At 42.6% G+C, this 12,559-nt stretch overlaps 2 protein-coding genes across 12 annotated transcripts in view; one reads left to right on the top strand and one right to left on the bottom strand.

Annotated features, from left to right (window-relative positions):
• LOC116843282 overlaps positions 1-12,559 on the bottom strand; it is a 274,864-nt gene that overhangs the window by 31,806 nt on the left and 230,499 nt on the right. The gene's annotated exons all lie outside the window — the stretch shown is intronic.
• On the top strand, positions 218-1,100 carry LOC116843288. Its single transcript, XM_032813599.1, has one exon. It carries the CDS (start codon positions 483-485, stop codon positions 864-866), a length of 384 nt encoding a protein of 127 aa, XP_032669490.1. The 5' UTR covers positions 218-482; the 3' UTR covers positions 867-1,100.

The raw sequence follows: 12,559 nt of genomic DNA, 5'->3' as shown, positions 1-12,559 counted from the left end.
TTTTCTAAAGAAACATTCGCCTTTGAAAAGGTCTATTTTCGAAAATTACGTCAGATATGCTTATTTCGTTCTGTATCGTTTCCGAGATGACAACGCGTGTTTGTGTGCCTCTGTAGCACAGCCAGTACCTTGAAAATATTTTTCCAACATCCCAAAATCACCCCCATAACGTTAGATTTGTCATAGTAGCACATACGGAATCATTCATAATCCAGTCAAACATTTTTTCTATTATGTTAATAGTTAAAAATTAAATAGTAATAAGTAGTGAAAAGTTATTAAATAAATAGTAATATTTAATAATTAATTCCTCCACATGTATCAATGAGTCGGAATAACGGATACATATCTTAAAATCCAAAGAATGCCCATTTTACTAACAGTTGGTCTCGCTTTGTTTGCATCGCTAATATTGCCCACGTTGATTTCATGGCTTGATTATGTGAATCTTTTTTTCTTTGTTGTTATTAACATGCACCAAAATGAAGAAGCATAACATTATACTACTGGTCATCTTGTTCGCAATCAAGGTTTTCTTGTTGATGCCAATGATAGGCTTGTCTCTGATAACCCTTAAGGCCTTTTTCTTCAGCAAGTTAGCCCTGTTGTCCGGCGTTGTCATAGCGTTCCAAAAATTCATCAATAATAATAATGATAGTGCCAGCGGCAGTTTTTTTAACAAGGATTCGCAGTACTTGTACAACAACGATGATGCCACGGACTGGATACCCAATAATTCAAACCAAGTTACCTTCGAAAACAAAGAAAGAGTGACTACGTATGACTACGCGAGGGCGAACGATAACTATGATGCCCACGATCTGGCATATGCCAACTACGCAAGGAGCCACAAAAATGCTAATTAAGTGCAACTCTTCATTCGATCCTCCGTGCCGAGCTGCCGGCAAGAAGAGGAAGTCGGAAGGACCTGCGAATATCCGACAGCCATACGCCGCGAAGCAGAAAAGCTCCTCGGCTTTGGAAGCCATTGGACCCACCTACGACTGTTAGATTAGTATCTATTATTACACGTATGTAATTTATCGAATTATAGAAAAGTATTAACTATTGAGAACGAAAGTAAAATAAAAGTGTTTAATACATCAAGAGAACGTATACCGAGAAGGAATAAACGATAAGAGATATTTATTTGATGGGTTCTAATAGCATATTTACTTGCATCCAAATTCTTTTATTTGAATAGTACACTGAGAAAAATTATCCGATAAAAAATTAACAAACAGATGTTTCCGACGAAAATACCGATGAATTTTTATATCCGATCAGGATATCTGATTAAATTTATTATAAAATTTCATCAGATAAACCGATCAATAAATTATAACCCGATGTTTCTCATCAAATATTTTCTGCCCGGATACAAAAATTTATCGATATTTTGATCGGAAATATCCTTTTGTTAATTTCTTTTCTCAGTGGATAAATTGCTCTCGTGAATAATTTTTCTCAGTGGATAAATTGCTTTTATGAAGAGCTAAGGATTTAGAAAAATGTTTTCATGTTTGAACAATATTTTATATTAGTGTAGCAAATATATTATCAGTACTCACCGAATAAATATTCTTTATTTCAAATATTCTCAAGTATTGTTCTTTTTTCACTGTAATAACGAATTAGAACGAATGGAATAAATTTATGCAATTGCTCGTCGTAGTTCTCTGGGCTTACCTGACCCGCTAAACTCGACGCGTCGATATACGAATCCTGTTAACAGTAAAAAACGCGAGCCAAAAGTCACGAACCACATACGAGATAGAACCGCACCCTGTAATATTTACGGCTACTTTCCGAAACCGAATGCATCTCAACATTCGAAAATATGACCTCACTTCATGAAATATTATAATTTCGATTTAGTCATGCGCGAAGTGACCCCGCTGACATGTTGTAATTTCGCGCTGCGATAATCATAAAGTTCCCGGGGAACATTACAATCTCCATTTGCAATAATCATGAAGCTTCTCTCGAAATCAAGCAAGTTTGGCTGGAAACGCGGCTGTCCGAATTCAACTTCTCCGATCGTTACTGCATACCTGCCACAGGTCGCAGTTTACCCCACAGCCCACGCACATAATTTATCGCGGAGAAACCGGCGAGGGGATGACGGGAGCGCGACCGGAGAGTTGGCAATTCGAAACGGGAGAGAGAGGTTGTACTACTCTCATGTCCCCGCTGTTTGTATTTCTACTGCGGCGAGTGTAGCATAGCCTCGAGCGCCGTTTTCCAAAATTACGACACGATACCGTTACATCCGCTCGAGCGATGTACCGCCGCGGCACGTCAATCGTTATACATTCTCCGCTATAATCGATCGACCTCACTTCCGGTCAAATACATCACTCGTCTAGACGCCACGAAAGCAACCGCCGTGAATCCGCTGCGGTTTTTGATAACGGTTGGCCATGTGTGAAAATTTATGTTTCCCCGAGACTGCACGCCGCCGCAATTGTTTGATTTTTTTCGAGATTCGCGTTGCATTTAGAATATTCGTGTTGTGTCGAACGTGAAATTGTCGAAAGAGTCGATTTTTAATCCACTGCTCTCGAAACGACAATCAGTGTATTTTTCAGGAAATAGCTATGCTTAAAAACGGCGGTTCAGTTGCAAGTATAGCGCACTGCGATCGAAAATCTCGCTGATTGGATCAGTTAACAGCGGCGACTGTTTCCATTATTGATGCATTTTGCGAGCACAGACAGTGTCATTGCACCCAAATCGCACGCAAGCCGTTGATTCCGTCATCGCAAACGCAGAAATTCGGATTTGGTATAACGAATTTGTTTATCATGGATTTTGCAGTGTCTTGCAGGGGTCTTATTTCCGCTAACTAAAATCAATAAGAAATTAGGCAAAACAGCAAGTGGGGATTTTCACATAAGTTTTCACTGAAAATGTATATTCACTGATTACATCATGTTACAAGATTTTGCACTTTTATCACGGAAGGTCGTTCTTTAGTAAATCGAATGTGCTGGATACGAAAGTAATCACAAAAATTGTTCATTATGTCAGGTTTCCGAGAAAATAGGGACTTAAATACATTTTAGCCAATTTCACAAATTCGTAACACATGAACACAGACGTGTCAGCAATTTCGAACGATGCTTGAAATTTATGCTTGTATCTTCGTCTTCATTTTATAAAGTAGGAAATTTAAAGTGCAATTTTGTAGAAGCCATCCTCGCAGGAGGATGAAGCAGCGTCGCAAATTTGTACAATAAAATAGCAGAATTGTATCTCATTCTCAACAAATTTCTGGGTATATAGAATTAGCGATCACGAAAACTCCTCCGTTAAGGTCCATTGTACCAATCCACAATAAAAATGTAATTTAAAATCCCATTCTGCAGGATGCAGAATTTTTTTTATTTAGTTCTAGTTTATTTTCGCAATTTCAACCCCTTCTAAAGGTAATACGTGCAACATGAATGAATGGAGTATATTTTTTTCTAAAATTTTTTATTGACCCCAGAATTTGTCCCACACAGAAATTTACTCAGAAATCTGTTGGGCATGACTTACAATTTAGTTATCTCGTGACAATGCTTCTTGGCTATCTCGTGACAATGCTTCATCGTCTGTAAGGTTAGCTTTTACGAAGTTGTACTTGTTTCCGACCTTTTAAAACAAAGATAAACATCCAAGCTTCAATTTCAGACCTTTTCTTTGCTAGTACGCCTGGTTTGTGCCAATTTGTAAAAATGGCCAGAAACGCGTTTTTTAGATTTTAAACCCCATTATTCACGGAAACTTGACACGATGGACACATTGAGGTCACATTCGTATTCAGCTCATCCGATTTACTAGAGAACGACTCTTCATGACAAAAATATAAGAAATTGATCATTTCAAATTGAAAATTTGTAACATAGCGTTATCGGCGAACTAGTCCTTTTATTGACTCAATCAGAAACATTGATCAAATTTGTGCTGATTCACTTTAAAAGAACGAATCTCTCAAATACATTTTTTAAAACTCGTCAATATTAAATTTTCGATGAATATTCCTTTGTACGCATTACTTTTTGCCATTTAAAGAATTAAGTATTTGGAAATCTGCACTTTGAAAGCTTGATTAAAGTCTGAAACATCATATATTCAAAATATCAGCGTCAAGTAAATATCAAGTATCAGGAATCAGTTATTAAATGTTTGAAAGCACCTGATTCCTGCATTTAGCAATTTCTCTAACTATGCAAATCTTTCTCTTTCTTTCTCTCTCTCTCTCTCTCTCTCTCTCTCTCTCTCTCTCTCTCTCTCTCTCTCTTTCTCTTTCTATATTGAGAAAAATTATCTGATAAAAAATTAACGAATGCATATTTCCGATCAAAATACCGATGAATTTTTGTATCCGATCAGGAAACATCCTATAAGAAATATCGGTTCATAATTTTTTGACTAGTTTATCTGATGAAATGTCATCAGAAGTATTTGATAAAATTTAATTGGATATCCTGATTGGATATAGAAATTGATCGGAATTTTATCGTAAATATTTGTTTGTTGATTTTTTATCGGATAATTTTTCTCAGTATACAATTCAAAGCTACATTATTGATAATTTGCACCTTAGTCAAGACCCATTGCTAAAAGGACTGTCATTTCCGTTCATTACAGTTTACATTTAATGCTACGCATAATTCCCGAGTTGCCTCTCGTGTATGCATATTGTTGTATCCCGAGGCATTCCGTAGAGATTCCTCGCACTCGTGGCTCGTCACGGGTATCGCGCGCATTCCTCTCACAAAAGTCGTTACATCGTTACGCCCTCGCATTCAGCTTCGCGTATTCCCCCTTTTTCCCCGTGTGTACCGCGTTTCCCTCCGGCCATTTACGTTTACTCATAGTTGAGTTGCGCGCCCGGGCGTGCCAACTCAACGATACGCGCCAGCTACATTCGTTTCTCCGGATCTTTGGATTTTCTCCCACCCGCCCCTCCTCGGTTTTTGGCTGTCGAAACTTTCAGTCCTTCTCGCGCAATTCTTCCCGAGCCGGGAACTTCTCCCAGAGCTTCTTCTTTCGCAACGCTCGAAGCTCCTCTGTGTTTTTCAAACACACCTCATTGGACTTTCGTTTTTCTTTTCTTTTTTCGAGAGGGTGCTTTTTGCGCGGCGGGTTCTCTCCTCCGAATATTTATCCTCATCGATTACTTTATTCGTGGTGTTGTAACGCCGGACCTTTGACCTATAGAATTCGAAATAATTTCAGCTTTAGATCGTGCACAATTGGAATGCGATCTAGCTGTAACATAATATAACCCCGACGTAATCCAACCCCGGGCGTGGTTATGAATCAGCAGCTTGTTTCCCTAGGATCGCCCTGCTTGCCGCGCGCTATCGCGATCAAAAACGGCGTATCGATTTGTCGCCGACTAGATTACTAGCTCGCACCCCGCTAAATCGGGACGTAATGATTTTTTATCGCGCCGCCCGCTGGCTCCAGATTCCGACAATTATATCTCAAAATGCCTCATCGAAACGTATGAAATATCGCGCGGATACCATAGCGGCGGCGATCAATGGCCCCGTGGCAAAAGGCACCGCGATATATCACGCAAAATATGTTAAACCATCGTATGCCACGTATTGTGTCCATGCTCCATTCATCAGGAATGACCGCGGTGAAAAATTCCAAAACGTAAATCCCGACCGACTATTATCATTTACCGCATCGTGACCCGGACGTGCCCGCGATTCCGAAATTTTGCCCCGCGCGATATTGTCCCCTTGGAATCGCGCGTTATCGATTGTGCCCGAAACCGCATTAATGCGGACAGCACTTTGTTAAGCTGAAACAAATGTATCACAGAGATCCGCGCACAAATCCAGAAATAATAATCTCCCCCGCAAAGGTGCGAGACACTTTTTCCCCCGAAAGTTGTTTGAACGCAGCGACATTATTCTGCCCACAAGCGCGCGCGCGTGACGCCCGGCATCTTGAACGACCGATTCAATTACTACGAGCACGTAACGTGATATTGAAAATGCAATTTTCCCTAAATAGATCGCGCACAAAAGCGCCAGTCGGTGAATGCCGAATTTACAGTACAATACGCGAGATACACAGCTATTCTGAAGTTAAATGCATTCTCGAAGAAAACGCCGGCGAGTTGTCCGCACCGCCGGGGGCTCGGATAGAAACGCGTTAAGAGGCGGGCTCCCCAGCTGAAGAGTCGGTGACTTCATCGCCCTCGCTGGATAATTGAACGCTGAGGTGAGAGAGACTCTGCGTGCTGTGAAAAAGAATAGGAGGCAACCCTCCCTTTGTGCCCGAGCAAAGCGAGAGGGTTGCAGGTGTCTGTGTGAGCCTTGCTCCCGCTATCTTAGCCAACGCGCCGCCTCTTCAGAGTGCGGTAGTGGCCAACTTAATTTACAGATGGGTTCAGAGCGCCGTGAGATATTGGACCGGGAGAAAATAATCAAATAACAAGTGGATACTTCTCTTCTCTCTCTCTCTCTCTCTCTCTCTCTCTCTCTCTCTCTCTCTCGCAAGATAGAAAATATTTCTCGAGAAATACGGATGCCACCCCGTCGCGGTCAATCCACCGTGCTGATAATTGTTGTTGTTTACTTTCATCCTGCTACTTATTGCTATGATCAGAATTAAGTCTATCTCGCGGTCTTCTACGATATTCGATCCTTGTTTCTTTCGTAATTTATATAATGAAAACTGAAGCTTCAATGTAGAACTCGATAAGAATCGCTAGACATTTTGGTATCGAGGTAACACAGCTAATAAGTAATCACTTTTATTCTTATTGATAATCGCAGCAATTATGGTGAATAATTAGCGCAACAACCGTCGAAGAATTATTACGTTATTATTTTGCACAAATGCGCGCATACTCTCCTTGTTTAAGTTACATATTTGCGCACAATGGTCGCTTAATTACAGCACGATGAAGTTTCCGTAATTATTAATAATAACCTTTGTCTCGTGGAGAGGCGTTATACGTGTTTTTTGTTAATTATTGTCGTTATACTGGCGGCAGTTTGTCTTTTTTTAAGCTGCGCTCCGGCGTGCTCTCGTCGTGTTTATGGTGACAGGGAGATGTCGGAATAATATGTGGAATGATAAAAAAAGAGCAGAGTCGAGGCGGACTGTGGTGCGGGCCGTGATTTGTCCCGGGAAAATGTGAAGCTACGGACAGTTTCTGCGGTGAAGTGCGATTGCTTTCATCCATCTTCATAATCCGAACGAGCGAGGCATCATCGAGAAGCCAATCCCATTCTGGTCCATTATCTCTATTTAACTATTTCGACCGCGTCGTATCATGGACGTATGGATGACCGACCGGCATTTTTACGATAGCAAACTACCCGCCGCATTGGCGTCGTCCCGGCATTCGCTTCTCGGAAGTTTAGATATTTAGAACACCGGACCTTCGCAACTTTCAGTCGTTAGAACTTTCGAACTCGGGAACTTGGAATCTTTGGAAATTTCAATCTGCGAGACTTTGACACTTCGGATAGTTAGAATTGTTAACCTTTAGCGGAATTTATGGGAGTTTGGACATCTGGTATCTTAAATCTTACATCTTGGACAATCTCGCTGCGTCTTCAAAGTGGAAAAGATCCCACGTCACATACCTCGCTAAATAGCTGTTCTTCGTACACGGCATTGTTGATGCCGCAGCTTTCCGACATTTTGAACACCTTTTTCTCTCTTTCGTCTCTATCTTCAAACTTTGTCATTTTGATATTCGCATTTACCTGTACACGAGCACATTCGCGATTCATCTGCTCCCGTCAATTCTTTAATTATCCCCAACTTCTCGTTAATTACACGAACGATCCGGTTTATATCCGTGGTTCTAATTACTTCCGCAGCAGCCTTAGTCTCTCGCCTATTATCTGGAAAAAGCTGCACTTGCAATTCCAATGTTTGTCCAACGATTCTTGTCCGACTCTATCCCGAAGTTTCCGTTTCCATTGTCGCGTCATCAAAGAAACGAGAACTGCATATTGCAGAACCGATGCGTTTTTTCACAAAATCGTTTAAAATCCCAACTTGGGAAGCTCGCACGATTGCCGGCGCCATACGTATTAGTCACGGGCTAAAGTGTCGACGCGAAGAGTGATGGCAGTGCGTCCTTAAATTGCTCATAAATGAAGTTATTTACTCGAGCTACGCCAATGGTCGGCTTAGGTTCTCGACGAGCGCCATCGCTAGTGTCTGCGCCATTCGAGGATGATGCTACTGCCGTTGTGCGGCATATCTGACTGCACTTCAGTTGGCTGCAATCTGCTGAGTGGCATGCACATGTAACATTCATCCCACGGTCGGCTCTCGCCGCGCCGCCCGCGTGGTATTATGGAACTGACCCGGTCATAGAAACACACAGGCCCCGCTCGCCACCATTGTGCGAGTCATGTTAAGAGGACTTACGATGTCCTGTTACATGCCAGAAGCTACCACCGCGAGTACCGCGATTATCCGCCGTCTCCATCGATTGAACTCGCCAGCATGGCCTTTGTCATGCCAGGGAAGGATCAGCTCGGGGGTTGCGGCAAGTATCCCGAGAATCTCCGAAACTTTGGATTCTTCAGAACGATTCTGTGTGCGAAACAAGTGTTCCCTCCAAAGTGGGTGCTTGCAACCACCAATAAAGGAAGACCTCCATCATTTCATATCAAGCTCATTCGGTCCGCGTGAGCGCGCTGATCGCTCGACATCGAAGACCTTCAGATTGGGATTGCATAATTCCCATATCCTCTTCAGGACCGAGTTCTCAGACGATAATTACGTCGACGTCGACGACGACGACGACGTGTCTAGCGTGCTCGTAGCCTAAAGCGACCTCACTCACTGGGAAGGAGGAATTCCAGCCGTGATTCGCGTCTGCCGAGTCGCCAGTCGGTTTGACAATTTCTGTTATCCCGCCGAGTAATCCCGGCGTGGAAGAGGACCCACTCGCGCAAGATTAAGGGACGGCCGTCCTCCACAACCTACATTGAAACGCGTGATTTGGCGCGAGTTAAGTAAGGATCAACGATAATCTGGTACGATACGGTTAATGGCGGTTACGGTCAGCCGGAAAGGATTCGCGTCATCCGCGTCAGCTAATTGAAGGTAATACACCGAGATCAACACCGAGTCCCCGAACATATCCGGTTCGTTCCTGTGCATAACGTCGCGCATCAGCGAGCCTCGTGTTTGCATCGATTAAATTTCTAGCAGCTATTTCCAACCGGGAAATAAATATTTTAACGATGTCCCGGTGGCTCTTACGACGAATGAAATATGAACGTACGCTGCGCCACTGGACACAAAAGGGAAGAATCGGATTAAATGACGCCGCCGTTGCTGTCACCTAAAAGCTGCTTTCGACGTGACACTCAATATCATGGCATTTGTTGGTGTCACGCTACGGCCTTAAAATGGTTTTATAACAGAGACACGGGAGAGCAAAAGGGGAGCTTGAATCCAATTATAATAAGAACAATCGCAACAGAACCGATGAGCCCCCGAGTGGATGTACGCAACTTGAACCGGTGGGACGAAATGTTTATGCGGGAAACGAGAGGAAGAGAGGACGCAGGATGTTAAAGTTAGGTACAAACTAAAGACGATAGTGATTCGAGGAAGATTACGAAGACTGTGTGCTAGAAATTCGAGACGTCACGATTCTATGAACTGCAAGTTTTAAGACAAAAATTCTAGAAGTCAGAACTACCAAATGCCAAAAAAATCAAACTGTCAAGAATATTATGATAAAATATCAAGAAAATTTGGTATCAAGAGAGTAGATATATACATAGTCAGAGCCGTCGGGACAAAAAATTCATGCAGAAAACGATTTAGAGGGAACGCAGGATACTCCAGTTAAGTACAAAATAGAAAGTAATGGCCGTTAAATACGGCAATGATTCGAGGAATTCAGGCTACGAAGGCGGTGTGCCAAGAATTCAAGATGTCACGATTCCATGATCCGCAAGTTTCAAGACACAAAATTTCTTGGTACCAGAGGTTTATCAGGTGCCAAAAATTGAAGTAGACGTTCATCAAGATTGTTATATAGCTAAGATGTCAAGAATATCGAAATATCAGCAAGAGAGAACAATCGCAACGCAATCAAGAGCTTGAGTTCCCAGTTGATGTACGCAGTAAAGGCCAGCGGAATAAAATGTTTATGCAGGAAACAAGTCAGAGAGAGGATCGGAGTACAAAATGTTCAAATTCAATACAAAATAGGGATAATAATGATTCTGTGATCTGCAAATTTCAAGACACGAAAATCTTAGACACTAAAGCTATCAGGTGCAAACAAAATTGAAATGTCAAGAGTACTCGAGAATCAAGATGGCAGAGATGCTGGAAGCTTTTCCAAAATCGAGCGGGACAGACCGACACTCTGCGGAAATTAATTGGACTCGTTAATTCCCCCCAGCTGCGATTTTTGCGGCTTGACGGCGTGAACGCGCGATTCTGAACGCGATATATCCCGTCTATCGGAATTTCGTCAAAATAAACGAGGGGGCGTGGCTGGCGCAGGGCGCGTATCGATTCCCGCCGAGCGATACGTTTCGTTCGTACGTGTTAAACAAGCACTTCCAGAATACGATAAATAAAATTTGCGGAGCCGCGGAAGATTTTATCGAGCGAGCGGGCGGGTGGGCGAGCGAGCGAGTTCACATCGAGCGAGCGCGAAGCACTCGACCACCACCACCACCACCGTCGCCACCGTCACCGCCGTCGTGCAGGGGATGGGATTCACTGGGGTAACGGGAGATGAAAGGGATAGTTAGAGAGGCTGGCGAAGAAGCAGCGGGAGACAAGCAGAAGAGGAGACGCTGTTAGTAAAATAATAGGAACTTTATCTGGAAGTCTACGAGTTCGCTCGGAAACAATTATACGGGGCGCGGGACTGACGGGGGTGGCTCCAAGGCGGAGCGAGAGGGCGATATTTATATTCATTAGAAAGTAAGAAGTCGAGCACAGGGCGCAGTTAGTCCGGTCTACTTGCAGCTTGGAGATGCTTAATGGGAGTTGCGCCCGCTGTGCGCGATACCCATTGCGGCCATCTTGCAACTAGAAAAGTGTTCGTTTCTATTTACGACCGCGTTCATAATTCCTAATGCGCTCTCTCGCGATAAACTACTGCAACCTTATTAGGAATCGGCCATCTTCACCGTGGAGAAATGTCCGTGATGTTTCTCATCGTTTTCTCTTCCACTTGGAGTGACGAGGTTGCGAATGAAACGCGGCGAACTGTCGAATTCGAGTCGCGGAAAAGTTCATTGTTGACAGGAATTCATTGTTGACTCGTGATTTGTACGATAAAGCGGTCGCATAATAGGTCGAAAAATCTAGAATTCAGGAGCCTTCCGGTGATATGAGGTAAAATATGATCAATCAGAAGTTGCGAGATTGTAATGTCGAATGCACGAGTTAGTCGCTCGCAGAGCCCTGGCAAGGATCGACGTATCGACTTTTGCCCTCCGGCGTCTTGAAAACTAATAACGTCACCGTGCATTATTAGTTCCGTGAACGTTTAAAGCGGAAGCCGATATGTTAACATTCACCAATTTGTTGACGAAACTTGCAGCAAATGCACTCTAAAGCGTTTCGATAACTTTCCCATTATGCAGATGCGCGAATGGCGGCTCCGGGGTATCAGCGGCTCTAGTGTTAGCTTTATTGTCAGTCAAGAGTGAAAGCCACCGGCAAAATAATGCGTGCGTGTACTCGCAAGTTTGCCGAAACTTGCCGCAGTGTTACGTTAATCTTGCGAAAGAACACCCCAGCCATCAGTTTCGAGATAAGTTCTCTCCTTTAAGACGCATCTAAGTCTCTAATACTCTGTCAATTAAAGTTCGCGCTAGCATTGTAAATGCTGTTAGCTGAAGGAATGAAGAAAAGCGTTGCAGAACCGTCCGCAAGTTGTCGGAAGTCCAAAGTGATGGGAACAGACAACAGCGATGTTATTAAGAGAGAGAACATAGAACGTAGCTGAACAACGAAATGAAGTAACATACAATAAATAATAAGCAAAGTGATACAGACGAGGCACTAACTATTGCCACCTTGAATATCTTTGAAATATGATAGTAAGGAAAACATTTGTCTAACAGAAAAGAGATTATCTGAAATAAAAGATTGTCTTATAATACGTGTGATTTCTGGTTCACAAATTTTCTCTTATTCTCATATTTCGAAGATGTTCAAAGTGGTAATAATTATTACTTCATTCTATATGATAAATGAAATAACATTCGAAGTTCTACAGATATTCAATCAGATTTACATATATATATATATTTATTTATTTATTTATTTTTTATATTTTTTAATGCTAGATAATAGGATGATATTAACGTTGGTTTCTTCCTTCGGGAATATCCGTATATTTTACAGGCTCTCTTTCTCTCTCTTCCAAACTCCAGAGATGCCATTAAATCTTTCGCGGAATATTAGCAATTCACGAAAATCCACTTCGCGGAAAAGCGACTCCGCCCAGGACATCTCGCGCTACGTTACAACCGCATCGTTTCTTTCTCGTCGAAGGAAAACTTAGCAGCTGCGCGGAACTCGCGAC

This window comes from Odontomachus brunneus, unplaced genomic scaffold (assembly GCF_010583005.1).
Source record: "Odontomachus brunneus isolate Ranch 3 - 2012 unplaced genomic scaffold, Obru_v1 Obru_scaffold_031, whole genome shotgun sequence".
Taxonomy (NCBI): Eukaryota; Metazoa; Arthropoda; class Insecta; order Hymenoptera; family Formicidae; genus Odontomachus; species Odontomachus brunneus.
This window is presented reverse-complemented; position numbering and strand designations above follow the sequence as displayed.

What these genes read in the sequence shown, in the direction of transcription:
- LOC116843288 (XM_032813599.1), top strand. Translation starts at nt 483, where the DNA reads ATGAAGAAGCATAACATTATACTACTGGTCATCTTGTTCGCAATCAAG.